This window comes from Perkinsus marinus, assembly GCF_000006405.1.
Source record: "Perkinsus marinus ATCC 50983 genomic scaffold scf_1104296929318, whole genome shotgun sequence".
NCBI lineage: Eukaryota > Perkinsozoa > Perkinsida > Perkinsidae > Perkinsus > Perkinsus marinus.
In genome coordinates this window covers 1,081,766-1,106,506 of record NW_003216498.1, presented here as the reverse complement: position 1 = coordinate 1,106,506, position 24,741 = coordinate 1,081,766, and the positions used below count along the sequence as shown (strand labels likewise).

The 24,741-nt window shown below is 49.7% G+C and overlaps 10 protein-coding genes across 10 annotated transcripts; 6 read left to right on the top strand and 4 right to left on the bottom strand.

The window, feature by feature from the left end:
- Positions 1-2,390: 2,390 nt before the first annotated feature.
- Positions 2,391-4,286, top strand: Pmar_PMAR012688 (DNA polymerase mu, putative; the record flags this gene model as incomplete). Its single annotated transcript, XM_002787858.1, has 12 exons — positions 2,391-2,412; positions 2,477-2,774; positions 2,823-2,904; positions 2,946-3,006; positions 3,052-3,115; positions 3,160-3,246; positions 3,295-3,415; positions 3,461-3,573; positions 3,629-3,784; positions 3,930-4,010; positions 4,061-4,141; positions 4,190-4,286. The coding sequence occupies 12 exons, from the start codon at positions 2,391-2,393 to the stop codon at positions 4,284-4,286; spliced, it is 1,263 nt and encodes a 420-aa protein (XP_002787904.1).
- A 520-nt stretch (positions 4,287-4,806) lies between these two features.
- On the top strand, positions 4,807-6,192 carry Pmar_PMAR012687 (hypothetical protein). Its single transcript, XM_002787857.1, has 2 exons — positions 4,807-5,152; positions 5,206-6,192. The coding sequence occupies exons 1-2, from the start codon at positions 4,835-4,837 to the stop codon at positions 6,001-6,003; spliced, it is 1,116 nt and encodes a 371-aa protein (XP_002787903.1). The 5' UTR covers positions 4,807-4,834; the 3' UTR covers positions 6,004-6,192.
- Positions 6,193-7,232: 1,040 nt separating this feature from the next.
- Pmar_PMAR012686 (dynein light chain motor protein, putative) lies at positions 7,233-7,652 on the bottom strand (the record flags this gene model as incomplete). Its single annotated transcript, XM_002787856.1, has 3 exons — positions 7,233-7,356; positions 7,406-7,459; positions 7,561-7,652. The coding sequence occupies 3 exons, from the start codon at positions 7,650-7,652 to the stop codon at positions 7,233-7,235; spliced, it is 270 nt and encodes an 89-aa protein (XP_002787902.1).
- Positions 7,653-8,353: 701 nt separating this feature from the next.
- Positions 8,354-9,522, top strand: Pmar_PMAR012685 (hypothetical protein). The gene has a single exon (XM_002787855.1). It carries the CDS (start codon positions 8,384-8,386, stop codon positions 9,341-9,343), a length of 960 nt encoding a protein of 319 aa, XP_002787901.1. The 5' UTR covers positions 8,354-8,383; the 3' UTR covers positions 9,344-9,522.
- A 92-nt stretch (positions 9,523-9,614) lies between these two features.
- Positions 9,615-10,272, top strand: Pmar_PMAR012684 (hypothetical protein; the record flags this gene model as incomplete). Its single annotated transcript, XM_002787854.1, has 3 exons — positions 9,615-9,766; positions 9,849-9,992; positions 10,041-10,272. The coding sequence occupies 3 exons, from the start codon at positions 9,615-9,617 to the stop codon at positions 10,270-10,272; spliced, it is 528 nt and encodes a 175-aa protein (XP_002787900.1).
- A 170-nt stretch (positions 10,273-10,442) lies between these two features.
- Pmar_PMAR012683 (hypothetical protein) lies at positions 10,443-13,963 on the top strand (the record flags this gene model as incomplete). Its single annotated transcript, XM_002787853.1, has 15 exons — positions 10,443-11,093; positions 11,134-11,264; positions 11,309-11,461; positions 11,506-11,629; positions 11,675-11,809; positions 11,854-12,023; positions 12,069-12,212; positions 12,260-12,484; positions 12,722-12,823; positions 12,871-13,007; positions 13,053-13,226; positions 13,279-13,400; positions 13,464-13,582; positions 13,634-13,788; positions 13,833-13,963. The coding sequence occupies 15 exons, from the start codon at positions 10,443-10,445 to the stop codon at positions 13,961-13,963; spliced, it is 2,673 nt and encodes an 890-aa protein (XP_002787899.1).
- Positions 13,964-14,558: 595 nt separating this feature from the next.
- Positions 14,559-16,997, top strand: Pmar_PMAR012682 (hypothetical protein; the record flags this gene model as incomplete). Its single annotated transcript, XM_002787852.1, has 14 exons — positions 14,559-14,649; positions 15,048-15,118; positions 15,170-15,256; positions 15,323-15,451; positions 15,496-15,610; positions 15,653-15,716; positions 15,761-15,881; positions 15,926-16,071; positions 16,117-16,204; positions 16,252-16,363; positions 16,408-16,504; positions 16,550-16,673; positions 16,718-16,878; positions 16,928-16,997. The coding sequence occupies 14 exons, from the start codon at positions 14,559-14,561 to the stop codon at positions 16,995-16,997; spliced, it is 1,476 nt and encodes a 491-aa protein (XP_002787898.1).
- A 768-nt stretch (positions 16,998-17,765) lies between these two features.
- On the bottom strand, positions 17,766-19,174 carry Pmar_PMAR012681 (conserved hypothetical protein; the record flags this gene model as incomplete). Its single annotated transcript, XM_002787851.1, has 9 exons — positions 17,766-17,807; positions 17,855-17,977; positions 18,024-18,132; positions 18,180-18,265; positions 18,309-18,422; positions 18,504-18,616; positions 18,677-18,805; positions 18,853-19,005; positions 19,054-19,174. 9 exons carry the CDS (start codon positions 19,172-19,174, stop codon positions 17,766-17,768), a joined length of 990 nt encoding a protein of 329 aa, XP_002787897.1.
- Positions 19,175-19,852: 678 nt separating this feature from the next.
- Positions 19,853-22,690, bottom strand: Pmar_PMAR012680 (hypothetical protein; the record flags this gene model as incomplete). The annotated part of the gene is made up of 19 exons (XM_002787850.1): positions 19,853-19,933; positions 19,987-20,073; positions 20,114-20,235; positions 20,284-20,406; positions 20,455-20,562; positions 20,609-20,733; positions 20,902-21,145; positions 21,194-21,278; positions 21,328-21,410; positions 21,459-21,549; positions 21,593-21,652; positions 21,696-21,735; positions 21,761-21,849; positions 21,904-21,966; positions 22,011-22,057; positions 22,308-22,352; positions 22,408-22,468; positions 22,516-22,626; positions 22,679-22,690. The coding sequence occupies 19 exons, from the start codon at positions 22,688-22,690 to the stop codon at positions 19,853-19,855; spliced, it is 1,677 nt and encodes a 558-aa protein (XP_002787896.1).
- A 1,219-nt stretch (positions 22,691-23,909) lies between these two features.
- On the bottom strand, positions 23,910-24,630 carry Pmar_PMAR012679 (50S ribosomal protein L16, putative; the record flags this gene model as incomplete). Its single annotated transcript, XM_002787849.1, has 5 exons — positions 23,910-24,019; positions 24,067-24,166; positions 24,213-24,333; positions 24,378-24,523; positions 24,577-24,630. 5 exons carry the CDS (start codon positions 24,628-24,630, stop codon positions 23,910-23,912), a joined length of 531 nt encoding a protein of 176 aa, XP_002787895.1.
- Between the last annotated feature and the right edge of the window lie 111 nt (positions 24,631-24,741).

The window sequence follows — 24,741 nt, the reverse complement described above, 5'->3', positions numbered from 1 at the left end:
ACCCCTTGCCCCCCGGGGACCGAGCTCCTGGAGGCTTGCGGGATGCAGCTAACAGGATGCTGGCTGCTCTCGGGGAGGGGATGAACAGTATGTCTCACCAGTCCAGAGGGGGAAACGATGATGCAAAGGAGCGGTCTTGGGCGAGTTTAGTCATGACTACCTTTAGGCCAACCCAGTGTTGACCAAGCTTTGGACGGGGGTTCTCCCTCGGTCCCTCGGAGGTAGTCGTCAACCCTCAACAGCGTCAATGAGTATGTGATCAGATCCACATCGAGTGGCCCAAGGCTTGATAAGTCTCCAGTCCCAGCAAAGGAGGCTGGTCGGAGTGGTCATCGATTTGCAATGGGAGCTTGCCGGATCTCGGAGTGCCTTCACCACCTTCATGGCCAAGCATGGCAAGGTACACTAGGTGCCGCATACCCTATGTGGAGTTAACTATACTTTAGACCATCATACCGTTCTTCTCTTCTGATAGAGGTTCGATGCCACAGCTCTACTGCTACTCACCGAGGTCGTCACGTTTGAATGACTCCTCCATGCCATTAAATTCCCAACAGATTCCTCAGTTGTGCCATCGGCCTTCGAGGGATCTCTCTTGTAGTGGGTGGCTCGATCGACGGCTGCCTCTACCTCTGGGCGTTACACTCCGATCGAAGTTATGAGAGGCTGCGTTGGGATGCTCAGGTGAGTAGGCATTGGGCTGATATGGATGCATATGGGAGTAGGTCGTCAGTTGTATGCCGCAGAATTGTGGAGGGCCGATGCAATGGGCCGCTCCTTTGTATTGGACTGGCGGGGGACGGGTGAGATCTACCGCTGTAGGATCGGTTCGATCCCTCCTAGTAGGATGTGGAGGGTGCTCTGAGAGATGATAGTGGTCGTCATTCAAGAGGCGTGGTGGCGATACAACAGGTTATGGAATCAACTGCGGCAACGATGATGTGGGTTTTGCCTGATCCGAACGAAATCATCATCATCAGCATGATAGATACTCAATAGACGAAAGTTCAGTAGTATGCTGTTGGGAAGTTCGAGGACCAAGGAGTGAGCTACCCACGCTTTCCTTACGCTCTTCAATGGACTTCGGCCTCGTCGGTAACAGTCATATGGCTGCAACTTGGTCGCCTATCATGTCACAGGCCCTGCGGCTTTCACAGTGCTTCGGTCGTGTCTGGTGATAGCAAGTTGCATGGTAGGAGTGCAGCAGTTCGAGCGTTGGAGTCCGCTACCTAAGCAAGCGGTACCTGGTACCATCCTCGACGATGTTACCGTATGGCCCTTTCACTCTTGGTTCTCGTACACTATGAGTGTTCAAGGTCCACCAGTTGTGCTTATCGACGGTCAATGATGAGCTCTTGGCAGTGTCACCAGGGCGCATCATTTTACTCACCCCCACTTCCTGCGTCCCAATACAGCAATGGGTCATTAGTGGAGCTCAGGAAGCGGCTGCATGCTCTGAGGGGCGATTCATTGTGTAATCACCTTTACAAAGCCTTTCCGGCTCCTAACCCCTGTATCACTGTCGAGATCGCAGTTTCGCTCCGCCCAAGATTTACTTGGTCATATCTAGTGATGGAGCAGTCTATGAGTTGCCTCTGACCTGTTCTGGAGCACATCACGTTGACGTGATTCTCGGAGGATCCTCCTCCGACATACTGGTAATGATACCACATGGGGTCGTCTGATGATCCCTGTAGGCAGTCGTCTACAATAATAGCCCAACACGCCTCATAGAACTCTATAGGATTTGCCCCTCTGGACTGTCTATTTCCCATATCATGGCTGCTCAGTAACTGTTATCAAGGGGATTACCCAAGGGTTTAGTTCAACGGCCTATCAATATATCCAATTTATGGGGCTCGGAGCTACAACTTCCACCAGCTCCCTCTACTCAGCGTTATAGTCATCATCACATTAACAGACATTAGGCTCGCCAATGAGCTATTGAGGCATCATGGAGAGACACACTTGATCTTTGTGACTACTCCTCGACGGATTTAGGGCGAGCGATATTTTACTCAAGTATTTGCTGCTGTGAACTCGTGATGGTGGTATGATCAGTTATGAAGAGGAATCCTCATCAGTTCCTAGCAGGGCTCAAGGTAAGGCATCCTCTGAGGCGGTCCTCTGGAACGCGTGTTTTCATACTTGGACATTTACAGATCTATATAGTCCCATTGGGGTCATTGTCACCGGCAACATGGCGGAGTAAGATACTCATTAAGCGAGCTCGGGAAGCAGGAGCAGACTTTATCGATCAGCGAGGCCACGATGATGGTGATGTGATTTATCTAGCATGTACCGAAACATATGCATCGACGAATGTAAAGTCTGATGAGCTCAGGTAGTTCAGTATCCGTCGGGAAGCTTAGGGTTCTCTTCAACGAAGAATGCCCAAGTCATTTAGTGAAGGTTGATTGGCTGTGTGAATCTCTCGATGCGGAACGGAAGCTCCCACTTGATCGTTATACGATAGATCTCAAAGAGCCCCCCTCGAAGGTGGCAAGGCGGTCCCCCCCTGATTCCTCAACTGCTCTGCGTCAACGTGAGGTCGGCTTACATGACGAACGGCAAACTGCTGTTGCTGCTGCTGGTGCTGCCGAGGATGACTCGAGTCGGGGGGTCGTCGATCGGAAACCTACATTGGACTGTAACAAGAAACTCAGCCAGATCTTCAGAGATCTTGAAGCTAATTTGCGGCATAATAAGGGAAGTTCCGATGAGTTTAGATCACGGAGTTATCGGAGGGCTGCTGATAAGATAGACAAGCTCGGGTAGTATATCTGTTATCGAGATGGTCATTAGAGATATCACTACGTTAGCTACCCCTTGGATACCGATGCTGCAGTGGAGCACTTTGCATCAGAGTGTGGCAGTGGTATAGGAGCTAAGACTATGCAGAAGGTAGATAGCGTGATCCCATGTAATTGCCGACCCTTGCTTAGATCCGTGAGTTCGTCAACACTGGTTCTGTGAAGAAGGCTGAAGTGATCGGCACCGCTGAACGTGAGGTCCTCTATGAGGGGGACGTGTTGGAGATCATCCTTGCAGGTGCTATAGGCATTCGTGAATTGACGAGTGTATGGGGTGTAGGGGTTTCAACTGCAGAGAAGTGGTAATAGTAGTACTTGGGGTCTACGTTGATATATTGAGCAACAGGTATGCTATGGGTATACGGAGTGTCGATGCACTGAGACATTCAGGGAGTATTGAGCAGCTCAATCACAATCAGAAAATTGGTTTGAAGTGATAAAACAAATTCCGTGAATGCATCAAGGTATCGTCAAATACCAGATACTTTGAGGAGTTCAACTGTAAGATACCTCGCCAGGAAGTTGAAGAGATTTCCACCGTAGTATTGGCGGGAGTAGACCAAGCCACTCGTGCCAAATACGGCGGACTGGAGCATTTCAATGTAGTACATGGCCGTGACTATCATAGCTGTCATCAGTTCGTGTAGGTAGTAGTGTGCGGTAGCTACCGACGTGGTAAAGCTATGTGTGGCGATGTTGACTTTTTGATAACGCACAGAAGTCGGCAGCTCACATACACAGAGAATGCCGCGATACTATCGTAAGTGTATATCGATCTTCCCTCGGCAGTTGGAGGCTATGATACTATCTATCAGGTCTATCGTCTCTTGCTTATCAGAGGAAGGGGTGGCACCATCATTCCCTCAAGCTAGGCTCACAGACCATCTCAACCAATATCGGCAACACCAAGAGCATTCTGAGGAGTCTAGTACTAGTTGCATTGGTCTTGATGACTATCAACAATTCTGTCAGTAAGGATGGACTCCGCAGTCGTCGAAGAGCCCTCTGATGATGATAGTTTTGATGACCTAGATTCCAAAGGGAGGGATAAAATGTCATCGCCTACGTGATAGGGCCTTCTCGCATGCTTTTTCTCTAGTGTATAGCCCTGAATAGATACTTTGGTGTTTTCCAGTTGAGCCCTAAACATATCCATCGTAGGGTGGACATCAAAGTGTGGTCTTTGAGGGAATACCCGTGAGACGATTGGTGCATCCGTTCCTCCTTCCGATGGTGTATGAGCTTAGATACGCCCTGGTCCACTTTACTGGTAGTGGCGTCTTCAATAGACGTATGCGGTACTACGCAAAGACTAAATTGGGGTTGAAGTGAGTTGGTCCTTCTCCGTGTGGGCGGTAGTAGCTTGAGCTCACTAGGGTCAATGACCACGGTATATTCCGTAGTGATGGCAGCTGTATATCCTGCAAGACCGAGAGAGATGTCTTTGACTGCCTCAATATCAAGTATATGTAATACTCTTCTTACTCTTACCACCACAGTGCTTCTACATCAGTGATCCAACTATGAGAGAATCCGAGACAGCCCTCGAAATGCTAGACAGTGGAATTAAGATATGAAGATGCTCTTGTTGATGCAGCACCTGTTTATGTCATTTTCTTACATTTCTCGTCTCTACTGAGTTGAGCATGTTGGTAGGACCTTGCAGTCAACAGGCCCTTTTATGTGCTCTTATGTACCTAATGAGGGGGGGGGGGCAGCAGTTCACTGTAGTATTGAATGGCCGTAGGGATGCGTCTCTACCGTCTCTGCGTCTCTAACTATGCTTTCTTCAGATGTCGAGTAGTAGTTGCATACATTAATACCGCGTGTTGATGGATACCGTCTTTGAACTGGGAGGGGAGGCTGAATGGAGCATAGTTGAGACGCCTCGGGTGAAGGTGCATGGCTTACGGCTCGTTCTCGGGTTGGAATGAAGCCTTACTGTTATTGTCGGGTTGCATCGTGAGTAACAACTCTATTTTTTCTCATGGTAGTTATTATTTACCCCGTATCTGACAGTCATGTCTTTCAATACAGGACAATTCGGTGGCAACGAGGACTATCAAAAGCAGGAACAACAACAGCACCCTGCGTTGTCATCGCAATCCCACTACTCGGTGCGCAATACGTTCATCGACTTCTCTGCTCCTGAGCCCCCTCTGGGTGATCCCGCTACCATGGATGACAATGGTAATGGTCGTCCGTCTATGGCGTTGAAGGCTAGGAGCATGCCGGAAGGCACCAATATCGACCGGACCGCATCTCGATTGGCCAGCATGCTCTTTCGTGGTGGTGCGGCATTCGGGTTTGGGCAAGCTGCCCCACAAGTTTCCACTTCCGTAAGATTCCCTACTTCTTTATAGTTATTGATTCTCATTGTCGTGATGATCAGGTGTTGCATCAGCCCTTCTCGGGCACTCCTGAAACTATACCCGAGGCTGGACCAGAAGACAGCTCTGGTTCATCAGTTCAGAGCCTCGACAATAATATGTCCAGAATTGTGGTCGGAGGTGAAGGAGTAGCAACTCATAATAATAATATCTCGACTAGTGAACAATCGGGCTCGCCCTTTGATACTCCTATCAATGAATATACTACTCTCAATTCTGTGATCTCGCCGCCATCTTCTAAGACGAGCTCTCCTCCTCCTCCTTCTCCTCCTGCTGCTGCGACTACTAATGACGGCAGTAGCAAGAGATCAACGGGTCCTACTCACATCAATATGAGTCAGCTTAGTGAAGAGCAACGAGACCGATTGCTGTCATTGATACCTAGAGACCCCGAGACTGGGAAGCAGCTTTCGGCAGGGAGTATAGTCCATGAACTTGGTACATGTAGGCCTTGCGTCTTCGCCAATAACACAGAGAGGCCCTGTGTCTTTGGTGTGGAGTGTCTTTTCTGTCACTATCATCATGATATTCGTAAGAGATCGAGGATGAGCCGTAAGCAACGGGTGGAGGCACGTAAGATGCGAGAGACTCAGAATTCCATCGGCTGTACTCTGGGTTCTCCAGTACTCGGTGATGGGGCCTCGGCAGAGGAGATCTTCCAATGCCTTGTGGGCCATGCTCATGCTGTGGAGCTCCAGAAGGTCACGTTAGATCATCTATTGGATTCACCTTCCGACATGCCACCACCATTTTGCACACCATCACATACCACTTCCCAGTACAATAATGATATGCATTAGGTAGTCTATTAGTATAGCCATTGTGTACTGTGGTTGATGTGTACAAGATACACTGTATTGTTATTGACTCTGGTAAAAGCTACTCGTCAATGTGTTCTCATTGATGTTGGATTGTTGATACTCCATCTTGATGGAGCATCATCTGTATGATCATTATCTGCTTCTATAACCCCACATTTTCTGGACTATTAACGAGTCTAGCTGCTTTTCGAAATGAGATCACTGTCTGTTGTCAATATAAAGAGATGTCGGTGTGTTAGGATGTGGCCCTCGGGTTTCTATCCCCTTGGTATCTCCCCTTAGCAGCACTTCCTGTTGCATACTAATCAGCTGGTTGCAGAACCTCTAGTGTTTCTAGAAGCTGCTACGATAATAATCGTAGAAACTGTCGATTCCCCTACTCCGCCAATCAGCAAGCCTCATGGGTGTGCATGATCTCCCCCTTCAATTCCTTTGTGCTCACTGCTCTCTGATGCACGTTGAAGCCCTAGTTAGACAGTCACATGGAGAAGATCGTAGCAGTTTTCATATTCAAAGTTTGATGAAGCTCTTTAACACCCTCAAGTAAAAGGCCTTTAGTAAGCGGATCTCTGGACAGGGAACACCTTGGAACTGAGTCTGATGGAATTCACCGACCCTTTCCAGACACTGTTGGGCATACTATGGCTCTCTAATGCCTTAACTGCACATGCTCGTGTGAACTTTCAAGTTGAACGATATGATAACTGACTTAGATATAACTGGCAATACATTATTGTAATGATTCTGGAGCACACGAGTCGTATATACCGATGATTATCATTACCCCCGGAGGTGGGGCTAACCAACAACCATCTACCACAATACTATCCTGACCATGCCATAAAATCCGCTTGCATGCCTGGTACAATCGCAACAAGTATAACTTCTATCTTCATTCTTCTGATGATAACACACGTTCCTAGTCACACACATGTGAATGACAGGCCGAGGTATTTTGATGTTAGATATCCGGTCTACTGAATATTCCGAAGATTCCAGTACCAACCTACTCCTATTTGACATCGACAATATTCTCTGAAGTACAACTGCTGAACACAACACCAGATGGTGAATAATAGTATAACATACACTGATCAGTCAGTCATTCATCCAGCAATACAACAATAATGCCACGGATCCGAGCGAAAATAACTAAAGAGTTAGTTACTAGAACATAGCTGGGTATATCCGGGCTATATAATCACTTCTTAACCGGACTTGAACAAGAGGATGGCAACCTGCCCAAGGTAGAAGTAGATGAAGTGCTTGCTTTCATGCGTCACGTAGGAGCCGAAATTACGGCCGACAACACAGTGCCAGGTGGGGTTATACCTGGAGGAGAAAATATACGACACCAGTGATGAGTAGAGAGCGGGAATACTTCTTGTCGAATTCCTTTTTAATGTAGGCAGCGATATCTTTCTCGATGTTGTACCTGGGAGAACAATTATAATCCGAAAGCTGGAGCGAACGGTAGACCCAGGGGAACCAGGAGGGCCAGGATTTAGACGCTAGAGGATAGTCCCGATACCATACTTCTCGAGGGCCTGAGTGGCACAGTCGATAGCATCCTGCTGCATGTCCTCCGACATGTCGGCGTTCTTGATAACAGCCTTCCGCTCTGCCATGATAATTAGGGGTGTTTTAGAAGACTATGAGCTGTACACAAATAGCGTCAATCGTTCGAAGGCGTCGTGCACCGTAAATAACGTCCAACCTAGTTGCCTAGCTCGCACAGAATCACCATTCCAGTTACTCCCATCGCCCACAACGTCATGGTCACAAAGGGCAGTAGTTAGATTCCACGTGCACGCCTCGCGGTCGCAGCCAGCAGTTTCACGGTGGGCGAGCGAGGAATTGCAGGAAATGCCTAAATCTTCTTGCAATTTTCTTGCAGTGCGATGATCAACGCGTCTCCGGTGAGACCTCAAGTGCTTGCCATTCAGATTGTTACGATGTCATAGAAATAATGAAGACGGGTTGGTAGGTGTGTCTCGCCATATAAGTCTGGTATTGAGTTGAATTAGCTCTGGTAATAACATCACAAACAAAGCCTCTGTTACTAAACACATTTCTGCCTTTGTGGATCTCACGTCACCAACTATCATCAAGATATGGAGACAGTTTTGTGTCGGGATTTCTGTGCGGCCTCGTTAGGCTAGGTCTTCGTTTATGTGTGGTTCAGTCACGAGCTCCTAAGCTCATCATGCTCGGTTCATTGTTAACACATCTGTTATTGTCGCTGAGTAAATAACGCTTTTAGATGTTTCCATCTTAGTGGGAGCTGTTACTAGGTGCAAGGACATCGAATTTAGGGTTAGCTTTCGTCAGTTAAAGTTTCGTCGTGTATAGACTAAAAATGATATCTTATGCATTCGCTGGAGTCCCTCCTTTCACTATCCTAACTCCTGAAGTGACACAATCCGTCAGTGAAAAGTTCGAAGAGGCCAGCACTAAGGTTCAAGAGCGTGTTCATGGTTTCAAGAAGACTGCCACTGGTCAGAGGATCTCTGCCGCTGCGACCAGTGCTAGTGACTATATGTCTGCTGCCTTCGACAGCTTCCTCAACAGAACTGAGGTCCTCGTGGATAGTATGCTTCCTCCTATTGAGGAACCTGTTGACATGGCTCATACCGAATCTGATGCTACTACCACTAGTCCCTCATCATCGTCGACCAAGGAGCAAAAGTCCTCTGTTGAAGCTGCTGGTCAGCATCAGCGTGAGCTTGCTCGTGCCCTGGGTTTGGCTGGTACTGTGTGTTCTCGCGTGTACACTCGTGCTGATATCTACGTCATCGAGCCTTGTAGGGAGTATATGTCGGACATATGGGAGTTCTGGTCCTTCCTTTGGTCCGGTGCTAAGGAGATGTGTGGTTCCCTCTGGGCATCTATCAAGACGTGGATTGTTACTAAGTATACTGAGTTGAAGGAGAAGGCTCCCGGTATGTGGCAGTATGTGAGAGCTCTTGTTATGGACAACTGGACGTCGATGAAGAATGCGGCTTCGTGTGCCTTTGCTAAGGCTAAGGAGTGCTCATTGTATATCAAGGATAAGGCTGTCATGGCTTGGAATAAGGCATTGACTCCTGAGAGGAAGCATAGTCTTGAGGAGATGTATAAAACCGTCTCTGTGAAGGCTTATGAATACTGCAATCTCGCCAAGGTTTCAATCATCAAATCTGCTAAGTCGGTTTACACGTATCTGGTTACTATTTTCACTTGGGACAATTTCAACAGAGGCGTTGCCTCAGTAAGTGCGGCCTTCGCTTGCCCTTGGGTATGTGGTGCTGCTGCCACTGCGAAGGATGAGAAGGCCTAAACTATGTATTATCGATAGATTTGTTCTAGCAGTTAGGTTGTCGTAGTATACAATGCCCATTCTTATTTCTATCTACTCTTCCTCCTATTCTCGGTTGTCGTCAAACCTCGTCTAGAGGTCTGTGTCACCGCTGTGGGTATTCAGTGTCAATCGCAATAACACACTGAGAATCCTCGAGTTGCTCTCAGTAGTTTCTCCGATTGTCTTGTGTAGTTGTTGTGTTTGTTCAGTACCGAGGGTAGTGGGGTCATTGAAAGATTGGTAAATTGAAATGGTTGATCATAAACAACAAGAAGATACCGGGTTCTCATTATTCTCGCAGCCGCATCCTTTGGTACCGTTAGCGACCTTCTTGGTTGGACAAGAAAGGCTAGATGAACAGGATGATGTTAGTGAGGAGTTCACTGTGAAAGAGCATCTAGGGTAGTAGTAGAAGTGAAGAGAGATACTACAATTATAAGCTTTGCCATGATACTGAGCAGTTTTATAGTGACTTGTTGTTCAGGCATGGTGACATTGCTAAGGATAACGGTCCTCCTATCTTTGGTCTACCAGACTTTGCGGGTCAGCTGAGAGATGTCACTAACCTGGTAGCGATGGCGACAGCTACAGAAGGGTGCCATACGCCATTAGCTGTCCATAGAATAGGGTAGTAGTACTAGTACTGTGCATGCCTTCTCTTCCATCTACTTTCCAGATCATGTCTAGTGCTGGACTCCTCTCCTGGACCAGTAGAGACACCAAATAGTGACAGCTTCGTCACGCTGTGCCCAGCTGAGCAGTGTTCGCCTAGGATCTCTCCAGTACTGCCTACTCCATTTAATGATGGTGGTACTCCAGAGGAGCTCGGTCTCAAGGCTACAGTCAAGCGGACTTTCCTCCACTTCACCGATGATGAAGAGGAGGAGGAGAAAACAATCAAACTATAGTGGGAAGGACTAAGAGTGCGCCCCCACGGCAAGGGGAGTCTGCTAGTGGTGACGATAAGGAAGATCTGAACAGCCAGACCCCGCTCGCTGTGAAAACTGTGAGAGAGCGCAACCCTCAAATACGGGACTTGCTTGCCCTGGAGGACCGCCCAGTCCAGGACCCCAGGACGATGTTCCAGCTTGCCGTACCTCACCTCCGAGCACCACCCTCAAGATTAGGCCGTACGGTTCAGTGGACTCTGGGTGGGTATAGGATCCTGCTTGGTTGTGATATGGTTGTCTTCCCTACTGATCGTCATGGTACGAGCCCTTTGGACTCTCTAGACTCTCTATCATCAATGGCGTCATTGAAGGTAGTACCTTCCGAGGGGACTTGGATATCGAAGAACCTCCGACGAGATGCCTGGGTTGAGAACAACTTACTCAGTGTGGGTAAGGTGGCCTGGTGCCGAGGTAAGCAAGTTAGTCTATGCAACACGGCGGACTTGGCTGATGAAGAGGGATCTGAAGACGGCACGTTCGATCCAGACCAGATCATTGACCAGGCGGAACGACTTCTGCATTTCCTCAAGAGATACTGTACACGACAGGGAGGGACCTATTACCTCTATAGGGACACTAACGCATGCGTGCTGTATGATACGACTAGCAAACCGTTTGGAGATCAACTCCCTGACAAGGGAGTATCCCCAAGCTCCTCCATGCTCAGCCGACCATTAGCAGAGCTGTGTGTTACACTAGCATCGAGAATGCCCTCGGCTCCTGTTGAGAGTAGACTGGACGTCTTATGGAAAGGCCTTACTCTCATACACCCTCAAAGAGTAACAGGGTATCGCTTGGTTTCGATCAACTGCTCATCAGGTCCAATACCCAGAGCTGTATTCGGTAATATGCATGCAACTGTCTTCACTAGCAGATGAGATGGACTCCAATGAGGGCCTCGTACGGTGTTGTCATCTCCTCATGCAGGCTCTAGCAGCCCTTGATACAAGGTAACACACAACATTGACTACAGCTATCACAATGGTTTACTCAGTAGCAAGAGCACCAACACGACGAGCAGTAGTAGCTATCGTGACGATGGATCCAGAGGAGGAGCTCCCCACCTGGGCGTGCAACTGTATGTGTCTTTCGCCTTCACGACGGTCCGTGCTGTCGAGCATGTCATGGTCCCGCTCTACCAGAAATGGTAATAACACGATACATAGGAGCACTTGGGATGAACACTTGCAGGTGTCGGTTGACTAGTACTGCTGGGGATGGTGATGACGATGTCGGCCCCAAGCACAGTGATGAGCGTCTCCGTCATTCGATAGCCTGGCAACTATGGCTTCTGCAATGGTTGGCCGCGGCTGAGGTCTTGCCATTGTCAAGAGCGAGGTAGAGAGTAACTCCACATCAGGTATCACTATTGAAGGTGGACCCACAGAGGAGAGCAGTGGAGTGTTGGAATGTAGAGCGAGACCTGTGTCGAGTTATGGCCCATAGACTGCATTCCATGGCCAACTGTGGGATATCACCTCAACAGATATCTATGGTAATAGTCACGCGCCACGAAATTGGAAGCTGTGTGGTGCTCAGATGTCGAGTAGTGCTGCTCTTGAGATAGTAGAGCATGACCTGACCGTACTTGGGGAATCTCCGATGCAGCTGGGGATGACCAGTGAGGTTTATGTGGAGCTCTTGGCGGGGACTGCAGCCTTCACTGACGGCACATTAGAGGCTGCGGGGCTCAGCAAAGACTGGCTCAAGTGATGCAGTTGTGTGTCATCGACTGTGCCGACGTTGTCTATCAGGCACACTGTAGTAAACGACAGGTGCCGTAGAAAGCTGACTACCCACGGCACGCCAGCTGGGTTCCTCCGGCTCACTATCGAGTACCTAACTCGCGCCTTGAAAACAGCGAATGCCCCTCAACGGGAACACAAACGCCGACAAAAGTGAGTCTCGTAGCAACGCGAGGGTAGTAGTCTGCTCCCAATGTCAGGCGTACTGACGATTTCCGTCGGAGTGGTCGTGCTCAGCTAGCCAGCACTATCAACGAGTTAGGCTGTATCCATCTAGCCCAGTTGACTCAGTTGCTGCGGTCCGGCTCAGCGGATGACACTGTTGTGGTAGCATTAGCCGTGGACGCCTTCTGTGAATCCTACAGCGAGTTTGTCGCTGCTGGAGACAAGTTGAATGTAATGGTACCACTAGTGAACTTAGCAAGGTAGTAGTAGGCCGCAGTACTCCTGTGATGATCAGTGTTGGAATATATGTTCGCTTTCCTTAGCTGAGCTCTGGAATTTCCTCCCTAATTGTGGGAGTTTATACCTAAATTAGGGTAGAAGTGTACAAAAGAATAATTTCTCAAGTTTTCCTCAAATTGTCACCGACACATGTAGTTGGCCATGTGCACATTCTCTCGTACTGGTGATGATGATGATGGTTCCCGACTCCGCCTCAGATTATGGCTAGCACTAGCTACTGGCCCACATGTGGGGATCGACTCTGTCGAGAGATATCAGTGTACTTATAGAGCCATACGTCACCTTGATAGGGCTGCCAAGTACTGCTAATGTGACGTACACGCTAATAACAGAGGGACCGCTTTAGGTCGGCATCGGCTAATAAAGAGGCGGAATCTGCCTTTAGTAAGCGTAATATATACGCCACTGCAGCTGAGCAAGCCCAGCGACTTGGACGTCATCTTGCGAATGTCTTCATGGACGTTGACCACCTCACACAGGAGGGTAGGCAGTCGTCTCCCAGTGTGGAACTGGGAGTCTCCTCTTCAGGTGACTACAGTGCTCCAGTGAAAGTCGCTATGGAGCATGATGTAATTTGGCGAGCTAGTGAGGACTTCTCCGACAAGGTGAAGGGCCAATCGATCGGTAGCCTAGCGTCCACTATGCTCTCCGAGGCATTGGTTTATGCTGGCAAGGCATGGACCTCAAAGGATACCAACGATGGTCGGTATGCTGCTGTCACTTGGCCCTCTTTAGTACTGCTGCGTTTGTCCAGGGGCAGCGGAGTTATTGGCCCGGTGTACGGCCCTGGTGGACGTTGGTCGGGCTAAGGTGAAGTTGGCTGAGATACTCAAACTGGCGACAGATACTGGCAAGCGGAGCGATGCAGCTTTCACGGTACGAATGTCATTACTCTATCTTGGTGAATTCCGAATGGCGTTTTTCAGTATTTCTAGTCAGATAATATCGCGGCGATCCGAAGCAGCTTATCAATGGCTATCCAAGCACGTTGAGGAAGAGCCCGATGCGTTTATCGAGTGTGTTGTTGTCAGAGCTCAGCTGGCACAGATCCTCGAGGGGTGAGTTCCCTCCAGCTCTTCCTCCCCCTTACACTCCTTGGTGGACCTCAGATATGTCAGCATGGCTAAGTGCCTGGCTCAGGGTGAGGAGGTAGCTGGAGGTAACAAGCAGGTCGTTACTGCGTTACGAGCAGCACTGGCCAAGATCTCTAATATAGAGCTACGTCGGTGCACGTCGTCATCGTCGTCATCGTCGTCATCAACAGGTGACATGCGGGGGTGCTGTGCATTATTATCGATTACTGCTTAGGACGCTCTGTCAGTAGGAAGCTGATGAAAGCGCTATACTTGTTCTCGATCAACGGCAGTGGTGATCGCTCGCTGGCTGAGGAGATACAGCACTTATTGCACCAAGAAGGGGAGACCCTGACTGATCGTTGACTTTGTTTCTATGATATTTCTTATGCACTCTTGTCTATAGTTATGAGTGATGACTTTCAAGTCGCTATCATCACTACGTAGCGACGATAGCAGTAGCTGTTGCACAAACACACCTGAGCTGCTGATCGTGTTGTGTTGGACCGACCGAGTATCGAATGATGATAGTTAGTGGTTGTCGTTGTTATTGCATCACATGCTAGATCATCATGAGCGCACGTGTGTTGTTGATCTCGATGACACCGTCGTGATGGAGAGTGATAATGAAGCTGTAGATGAGAATGTCGATCACTCCAATATTGCTGGCATGATACGAACAACCACAATAGCAACAAGAGCATCATCATCATCATCTCGTACGTCGTTGTGCTCATTATTCTTGTTATATCTCTCTCACTGTCCCAGGCCGCCGAGGTAATGCAAGCAGTGTAGCAAAACGCCGGCGAGGGTCGAGAGGGAAGGTTTATGGTAAGCTCCTAGTGCTAGAGTGGCTTGTCCTCCTGGGGGTGCTGCAGAGGAAGAAGGGAACAGGGCGTCATCTTCTTGCGAGACTCCAGTAGTTGCCTGTACGCAAGTCCAAGCTGAAGATACCTCAACAATGGCTGAGGAGATGCCCGAAGTGGAGGGTACATCACCAGCCGCTGGTGCGAGGACCGCTGGACACCGGAATCCTTCAATCTCAACCGAGAGTAGGAAGGAGGCTGAAAGGAGCTAGTTGCTTCTCACGGCTATCAGGTCACACAACATCTATTGCTCGTCATCAACGTCATCGACATCAGAAACTACCAAATGACCGCCCTATATTCGTAAGCCTGCCTATGTGTAGCATACTCCCCATCGACGACGGTAGCAGGTGGCTCGCTGTGTTGGAGAGCGTGTCAAACTAAGTGGTAGTCCTCCCGTATCGGCCGCTAGGACTACTGCTGGGATATCGGGCGGGGCCTTGGTCGTAGAAGTGCCCGAGTCTCATGATCAAATGGGATGGGCCTTTACTATTAGTACCCAGCTAGGTTCATACCACAACTACGTGATAATGCTTCAGAAATAGAGTCTATGTCATCGGGTACAGGGAACACGATGGCCATAGGCATGCTTCCAGAGCTACCACCGCGATGGGATAAAGCACTTTATAGCAGACCCGAGAATTTAGTGAATCCTGTAAGTCGTTGCCATCCGCCCGTTCATTTCGTTCAATGGCTCATTTGATAGGTACTTATAGGCTACGATTTACCAAAAATAAAGATAGGGAAAGATGTGTCCATGCACAAAGTGGACACTAGACTATGGCGACCAAGGGTGATGCTGCTACTGCTGCTGCTCTCTGTTGTGTAAACTCTTACAACATCATCACTATGCTGTTAGACTATGCTGAAGGAGGGTTCCGAGCTGACCCTCCGTGCCTGGCATGGTGGTGTTGGAGGCCAGTGGTGGGTGCTCATGGTCGAGAGTGAGGGACAACGCCGCATCTCCCCGTACCTCACCAGCATCAGGGTATGCTACCATACCACACCACGGACACTTCCTGCTCACTATAGGTATCGGAGCACCCCCATCCGTATGGCTTGATAGACCTCTCTGGTAACGTGAAGAGGATTAAATTACTTCAGCATAGCCCCCCTGCGGCTGTCGAGGCTCCGACTATCAATCAGAGTGGGCTGCTGCCTCTTATCCCCATTCAACACTTCTCTGTAGTTCCTGATCTTTGCCCCTCTCTGGAGACAGCAACCGATCGTGTGTTTGCACAGGGCTTCTTGAGGTTCGTCTCCCCTCTCCCACAGCCGTCCTTTATCATTGTCTTAGCAGTCCTTCGATGAGGCTCTCCCCGGACATGCTTACTGTGTTCCGCTACGAGGGCCTCAAACAAGCGGTTGCGTTCATCCGCATACCATTGCCGACGAGAAGTACCCCGACTAGAATAGCGGTAGGTCCGAGTGATAGTGAGTGACTAATGAAGCGAGCGGACAGGTCAGAGTTCTTTCCACGATAAAGTGCGGTCCGAAGAGCAGTATGGCCCTCGGCTTGTGCTCGTCGAAGTCTTTGCCAAAGCGCCGTGTGGATATGACGTACATCGACAATGCTAGCGACCTCAAAGGACCGGCTTTCGTCTGCGGGTGGGCAGTGTAGTCCGCTCCTGTGCTCTACTACCCTCGTGTTAGGTATGAGCTCCCCATTGTTTTCGACATACCAGAGTGCCTTGAGGGGGACCCACCATCGGAGAAGGTCCCAGCGACACTCCTACGACCAGTATCGCGAGTCTATATAACACTGTGAGGAATCCTTTGCAATTTTAGAGAAAGTTTGTCTCGGGTGACGTCTTTAAACTGAGCGTCTGCGTCGAGCCAGATGCCGATGGTCGCGAGAAGTGGATGGTCCGAGTATGGCAGAACGAAAACGATATTGCAGGTGAATTTCACCGACGACTCCAGCCGCTCAAGACTTCCCTGTAGTTACTCGAGAGCTCCCTGTGGACCTCGTGAAGATATGGAAAGATGAGGGGACCTTAGTCGGCATTGTGGACATGGCGGGGAATGTGAATGCAGCAAGGTGCGGTATCCGATACTTGCTTAGTTTCATCAGAATACCTCTCAGATTAGTCTATAATGAGGCTGAGGACACTGAGTTCCCCTGTCCAAGGGGCTGTATGTTCCACCTCTATGGTCTGAGCTCTAATGTCCGTACCCCTTCCCATCGGGATGACACCAGTTTCATCCATGTAACACATTTCAGAACTATTTTCGCTTTATTTCTTCGGTTCAGCCTGGGCCAGTCGATGGGGCGTACCGTATTGGTCGCCATCGACAATGCAACCTGTGCATTGACTCCGCTTATAAGTCAGAGTTGGTCAGCCGAAATCACTGCAGCATCTCAATCGAAGACAAACATTTGGTTGTAACTGATGGAGGCGGGATAAACGGCACGTAAGAGCCTCTGAAGCTCTCTGCAGCATCTCCTTTGAACTTTTCTCAGCTTTGTAAATCACAAGCGTCTAGCTTCCAGGTCTTCACAAACTCTCTTGCAAGGTGAGTGTACCATCTAGTTCTGATCTTAGGGTCGCCTGCTTCTCAGGTTGCACTTTAGGATTGGGTGACCGAGTCAACGGGTTGGAATTCTTAGTTCGATATTCTCCAGACCTCAGTGCTTTTGACAATATAGCTCAAGATGCTGACACATGAAGGCAGACACATGATCATTTCTCATATCGTATTGTCTCGCGTTTGAATCAAAATAATGTGAAACGTGTTAATGAGGAACCCAATGGTAACATATAAAGGGTCATGACGGAGAAAGGGCCAGTGAATACTCACCTTCTCTATAAGCGGGGGGTGGAAATTTGGTGCATTGAGTATATCGAATCGGTGTTACCGATTGCGATTAACGCACCGAAAACTTCCACCCCAGTGTCAGATGAGAATACTAAGAACTCCAGTAAGCTACGAGTATTAAAAATACATAGAGCAGCTATGCGATAGAACGTCTGTATTCCACAGCGCGTTCAGTAGTGATGGTCTCGCTTGTGACTGCTACCAACAACAAATCTTCCCACTAGATTAACACAACGCCTTTCTTATGCTGCGTTACTGGCGGCGGTCATCTACCGGCCAACATCATAAACCTCTACATGCAAGGATGATAGAATAATTATTTCATATTTGTCCAAGGCCTACCACCATCGAGACTTCAAAGATGGAGCTCATGGTGAAGGATGCATTAGACAAATGCTTTGCATACGTAATGGACCAAAGCTTGCAGGGTAAACCCATTACTGCTGCAATGCAATAACAGAATGTTTGGTATCAACTCAACCCTATCCTTCATCAGTACTCCCACTTCCCTTCACTGAAGGTACCTAGAGAGAGCATAGCAATCACTCCAGATCAAGTATTCCTTATATACCTCAATGCTGTGCAGTTTCTTCCTCCACTGCTTAAGTTCTGCATCGAACGCCCTTTTGCTGACCCTCTCGTTGGGGTTTGGTGTTATGGGGTCCACCCCTGGATTCCGTCTCGTCGGAGTAACCTGCAACATCAAAAGAACTCCTAAGCACGAGGTAAATTCAACCTACCGCGGCCCTATAGGCTAAGTAGTTTTCTGTCATCTTGCCTATCTCAATTTGTTTAGCCCGCTGCTCAGCCCGTGCTTGCCACTGTTCCTCCGTAGCAGGAACCTCCGACCTGCGGAAAACTACTCAAAACGCCCTGGGCAAACTCATATCACTCACAGTGGTGTCTTCGTATAGGACCCTCCAGTGGTCTTCCTTCGGGCTCTCAGAATAGGGCGATGACGACGTAGCTCAGTTTGAGGCGTCTGCTCGAGTGATGAAGCAACCGAGGCATCGCATCGCGCCTACCTTGGCGCTATCAGTGGAGCATTCCACGTGCGCGGGGCGATCTTTGCCGAAGATCGGGTCGACATGGCCGTTAGCATTAGGATCAGGAAAGAACGACGGGCCATTGGTCGCATCCTGGAGAGAAATCGCAGTGGCTGGCAGCAGCTACACAACCGCTCCGATAGCGATAACAGATATCTTAATACGGCGACCTACTCTCTTCCCACCGCTTAGTTTACGGAACTTGCTCGCTGTCTCCAATTCGCCACATGCCGAGACCGAAGAGGACAGGCGTTTGGCTGTGAGCCGCTTACTGTCTTCCAGCAGTCCTAAGGGCCCAAGAGAACACAATACATCTTTCTGCAGACGACAGGCTGGAGGGTCAGCACCTGGCAAGTTGCTGAGGAAGTCGGACGTTGTAACACTCCCTTTAGAGTCCTCAGGTATAACAATACGAGTGTTGTTCATCAGGAAGCCGAACCCAGCCGGCCGACTCTCCTCAGGAGCCGCCATCAAGCCTAATCACCACGACCATCAACTTCCACTCCCGAAGGCAAGCCCCCACCTGCAACACCATCAGCCAGCTTGCTCGCATCGGCCGGAGGCGGCTCGAGGTACGAATCTTGCGCATCTAGGGGGGCTGACGCGACCTTGGGGAAGGTAGTGTCACCTCTCACTACTGTTCTACGATTGATAGGAGGCACAGGCATAGAGAAACCTGAGAGTAGCAGCCACCGTTTGGCTCATAACAGGAGATCCGGCTTACTGTCATCACTGTTGAAATCGGCCCAACAGACCTTCGACGGCTTTGCCGGTTGCTGTGCTACTCTTGCCACAGCTTTTGGTGACTCCAGGTCCTTGCCGAAAGAATCTTCATCTGAGGACATATCTGCCCAGCTCAACTTCCTGGGCCCTTGAGGTGCGGTGGTTGGAGGGGCAATAGCCGTGGAGGACGACGACGAAGATGATGAAGACATACTACTTCTACCGTATCAAGATATCTGAAGACCCTCCGAGGCATGCAGATTCTCCTAACGCAACTCTACACGTAGGTGCTGCAATCATGTTATCGTCAACTTCCCGCAAGATGAGCGGAGCGATGCAATAGCATCGACAATACACTACCATCGACTCTAATTCGTAGAAATAACATTCTCAGCCTGCTGTACCTGTACATGACTACTCTTTAGGAGGAATACAGTAACAATGCTTGCTTCTTGGACGTGATTGAGTGAATGCAAGCCTCTCCTCCAGTGTTTTAATTGTGCCTCGAATGCTCTCTTACTGAGCTTACTCGTTGGCTCGGGCGTCACGGGATCCACCAGTGGCCTCCGTGTCGAAGGACTCACCTAAGAACAGTACCCTGGTGACGTCGTCCACCAGCCGCCCTCCCTAGCTGTACAGCTGTCCGATAGGCCACATAGGACTCAGTCAATTTGCCTTTCTCGATCTGCTTCGCCCGCTGATCGAACCGAGATTGCCATTGCTCGTCAGAGATCTCTTCCGACGGATGGTGTTCGGGCCTTGCCAACTGTCATCAGCACTCAACGTAACATCCAAATGGCCTACACCGTCCCAGTGGCAGCAGTCTGCCGTCGTCGGGCTATTCTATAGCGTTTCCTATTCTTCCGCTCAGCACATTCAACCTATGACAACCAACAACAGGAGGCGTTTCGGCGGCCGGTCCAGCTCCCTCTACCTTCCCCTCGAGGTTTGTATGAGGATCGCCATCGTGACCGAAAATAGGATCACTTCCCGCCTCAGGAAATGCACTCGGACCATTAACCTACGCAGACTCCAACCAACACCCGAGAGAGGCGTCCTACCATTAGCCTGGAGCCATCGGCAATTCTTCGGAACTTGCTAGCCGTGGATGTATCTCCCGAGTCTTTACTGCAACTACTACTGCTAAAACACCGCTTATGACTGCGCTTGCTATCGTCAAATCCTATGAAAGATCAAGACACTCTCAACTTACAGATAGTCCAAAGCTCACCAGGGATCAACAACGAAACGCTCCCTTTGGAATCTTCAGGGAGAACTCCAGAAGGTCGGTCCATAAGAAAGCCAAACCCTCCCCCTCGAGACCCAGCATCAGCCTCAGCTGCTCTGGTCAGTCCTGCATGTCGAGGGCATCTTGCAGAGCCAGGTAGCGACTCTAGCTTACTAGCCAGTCTGCGAGCTAATTCACCAGCCTCAGAGGTCGGTGCAGGTCCGCACTTGACAGCAGCCTTAGGCATCTCCCTCGTGTCAGAAGGTAGCGGAAACGACATGCCTGAGTGGAAGGCTCAGTCAGCACTAGTCTCTTAGACATAACTTACTGTCATCATCATCATCACTGCTCTCCATATCTGCCCAGCAGATACCCGAGGCGCCGATGGAGGCTGCCCCCCTGGGCCTGTCCACCGTGGAGGAGTCCAGATTCATCCGACAAGAATGCATAATACTGAGGACAGTGACTGTTAGAATACTATGAAAACACTATTCTCCCATAACATTCCTCTATCGGAATGTAGAGGTAGTAGTCCTTCCCCATTAAAGCACTGTAGCAAAAGACTGGCCGGTACGATGACCATGACCAACGAGTACATGGAGCGTGGTAAATCACAATCACGATCTCTGAGGTGCGGCGAGGATCTCCGGCATCTCACTCAACGTGCCGGCGATCTCCTTCAAGGTCGGCCCCCCGACGCCTTCTGAGGAAGTGTGGACTGAACAGGTCACAGCAAAGAATGGACCGCCGCCTGCCGCAGAACTAGCACCATCCTTTCCATAAGGCCGGAGTTTCTCCTCGCTGGTATGCACCACCATTTGCTCAGCAGCATCAGTGATATCGCCGTCGTGGAAATGACGAGCCACTAAAGAAGGAGGAAAAGTTCGCCTCAAAGTTTTGATGCTCGTCTTACAGCTGAGGATTAGGTTGGACATCCTTGCCATCTCAATCTCGGCATTGTCGATTTGAGCAATACGATACTCCATACCTTGGGCGAGCTGAGAAGAAGCGCCTCCCAGGGGAGGGGGAGTGAGCTACCGCTACTACATTGACTATTTTGGTTGTCTGAGAGTTCACTTTCACTGTAACGTTGTAGGCCCACTCGTACATTGCCGTCTCCGCATTGGCAACTAAGCATACCTCCTCTACAGCATACCACACTCCCGCCACTTCCTTACCGGCTGTAAGGACCTTAGATACGTGTGAGTGGATTCCCTGCATTTTCTGCACCGCGTTAGACAACACGACCCTCATCTCCTCCAACTCCCCCTATCACCATACCCTTGACCAATCCTAGTGTAATACCTCCTACCTCTTGCTGTACTGTCTTTGCCTCGAGAATGCGGTACACTGAACTGAGATGGTCCCGCACCTGGAAACTAGCTGTGACGAAGTGAACATCACCAAAGCCTCACTGTTTTCTCATCGGACATCCATTTCTCGAGCGTATTAGTCCTAAAGGGAAAAGCCTAGGTCCTACCCTGAGTCAGTGTTGACAGGGAAGTACCTCACGGCGACGTTGTTGTACAAGTCGAAGAGCTTGTCTATCTCCAGGTGGAAGGTCGAACCCTGCAAGATATACTCCATGGTATGCAGAGGCCAACTTGAGTGGATATGAACTACCTCCTTGTCAACGACTTTAGAGAGGTCCACAACAGCTCGGATTCGACTCTCGCTCTGGACCACCTGAAGCCGCATATTCGTAGGATGAACATGGAGTATGGTCTTACATTGTTTTCAACCCCGATCACCTCCGCCTCAAACACCTGGAAGTAATCTATGAACAACTATGTTGAATAGTCCCATGCTCACTTTATACCGGCCTACTGCGTCCTCGAGGGTGTTCACACACGTATCCAGGTTCATACCGAATCTACTTCAAACCAGTGCTATCTCGACTGATATGGTCGTTATTTCTACACTGTTTGGCCTTCTAGATCGACCTCTGATTGAGTCTGTGACCGGTCTCTGCGCTGGAGCACTAACACAATCCACTAACCGTCTCCTCCCTCTGATACGCTGCTTACTTTCTCTCATATCCTTCGAGAAAAACCCCGGTATTTTAGCTTGATCTGAATACATGAACAATGAGCAAGGCAGAGTCGCCTTATGTAAGCCGATGCTTACCTAGGTCTAAGTCCTGATCACTGGTCGGGACTAGATCTACTTTAGCACGAGTGAACTGGGCCTGAGAGGTAACCTATCCTTGACTAGGTAGAGAAGAGGAGGACCCACCGAGACGCTGTCAGTGAGGGACGAGACGCAGTCCATACCATCCTTCTCGCAATCTCGATCGACACTCGCCGAGACCAATACGACCATTGAGACTATCGACCGTATGAGTAACTGAAGGGGAAGGAGAAGCTCAGAAGAGGACAAGGATAGGAGAAGTCCTCACCCAGCCGGCCATGTTCGGTGTAAATCGTGTAGTGTAAGTCAAAAGGAAGACGATACAAGTAATGGCTACAGAGAAAATGATATGAACCATGAGGTGGCCACTCCTATATTGACAGAACCCAACCACGCTATTTGTTATTAAACCCATCATGACGATGATGCCGAGTATTGCATATTGCCGACAAAAGTGATGACGCTACTCATGAGACAGGCTCCTCATGCTGGATGTCCTACAGTGTATGCCCCTGGTGCTGTGATAGCGGCGAAGTTCTGACGCATCTGATGAGGTACGGATCAGCTTGCGCACTACGAAGGATACGCCTGATCTGGATTCCATATAAGGCAGGCGATTGAGGATATCATCTAAGTGCACCGTGATATTGAGACAGGCCGAACAGTAGTAGCTGATGGGACCAACGAGAGACCAAGAATATCCCCTTCAGATAGACCTGATTCACCGACAAGGCAGCACTCTCCAACTGAGTGGGACGGTGGCGCGTGACAGGAATAACAAAACGGTTACACGGAGGAATTTAGGGCGCACTACTGCAGTGGAGGTTAACGCGTAAGGGAAGCAGATGAACACTATCAGTGTAACGCTGTTCATGATGATCTGCTATTGATGATGGTGTTGTCTCGACCTACCTGGGGATAAACTGGACGGGATCGATACCGCACTAACCTGAACGAGAAAACACCTGTTGCAGGGATTGAACCAGGGACCTCCATCAGACTTCCCCTTAGAACTGCACTACCAGAAAGCGCTTGACACATACCCTCTTTCCGAATGAGTTCTAAACCGGCAGGCGCGAATCAGCTGACTCATACACGATCCCGACACGACCCTCATCACCGACGAATAATTGGCTCTGCCGATTCGCACTACCCCAAAAATGACCCAATTGCAAGAAATGCACGAAAACCACTTCCGAAACCGCCTGCAGTCGCCGTTTGTAGAAGATCAACCCATCGCGAGACGAATCGAACAAGACCCACGTCTGGAACAGCCAGTCGAGGTCAGTGACGATGGCTCGGGAGGCGGGCTCAGAACATGCCGAACTGGAGGAGGAGATTGTCTAATGTCCTCCTCGAGTTCACTGCGCCTAGTGCGCTACGACTTGGCCTCGCAAGAGGGAAGATCACCATGATCCACACATAGCAAGCTAGGTCTTCTCTCTCCTGCCCATCCAAACACCACCACCAACAGCAACTCTTCACAGAAACACATGTCATCACGCAGAGCTTGGGGCTGCTGCTCCTATCAGACCTTGTCGTCTCCACTTGGCCAACTGGACCGATGCTGGCACCTCCGCACAGACTCTGTCCATCTTGAAGTTGTTCGCTGAGACGACAGTCTGCATGGTCAACCCCGACTAGAGCACCACTCACTTTGATTCCGATACTGGCAGTTTATAGGGAATCTGCCCTGTATCCCAGAAAAGCCTCTATAATCAGGAGCCAACCCTGGTAGGCCGGGGACACCCGGGATCTGTTGAAGCCTCAAGCGCTACTCAGAATAATACCGTAAATGGTACTTGAAATAAAGCCCCGCCCACAGGGACCCTAGCCACATGATAAGCTATTTCTCCCTTGCCCTTCCCTCGCTTAGTCCCCTCTACTCGGTTAGTGACAGGATAAGTAGCATGGACGAGCATGCTGAACTCCTTACCTCTACAACAACAGTCTCCTACGCTGGCCACATGCAGTAGTCGTGCTTTCCCAGCTTTCGTCGGAGTATCTTCCGAGCCTCCTCCAAATGCTCAGCTTTTATCCTCTTAGCCTCCTGAGCTATCAGGGTCTTGCCCATATGTATGATGGGCTTCTGCTCCAGCTCAGGAATTGCCGCCTAACCGTCACCGCGCCACGAAATTACCACAAGAGTCCTCCGGCGAAACCTACTCTTGGGACTCGGAACTGCACTGGTTTCGGCGGACGGAACTTGATCGGCGGCATTATAAACGGGAGTCGAAACTAGCAGAACATGTCCGATCAGCGATGAGGAGTAGGGCGAGGTCCCGACAACTGTGCTTTCAACAGCTGGTATCGATCCCAGAGGCGAAGGCG

Coding starts and splice junctions, on each gene's coding strand:
- Pmar_PMAR012685 (XM_002787855.1), top strand. CDS start 8,384: ATGATATCTTATGCATTCGCTGGAGTCCCTCCTTTCACTATCCTAACT.
- Pmar_PMAR012687 (XM_002787857.1), top strand. CDS start 4,835: ATGTCTTTCAATACAGGACAATTCGGTGGCAACGAGGACTATCAAAAG. Junction 5,153..5,205: donor CCCCACAAGTTTCCACTTCC/GTAAGATTCCCT, acceptor CGTGATGATCAG/GTGTTGCATCAGCCCTTCTC.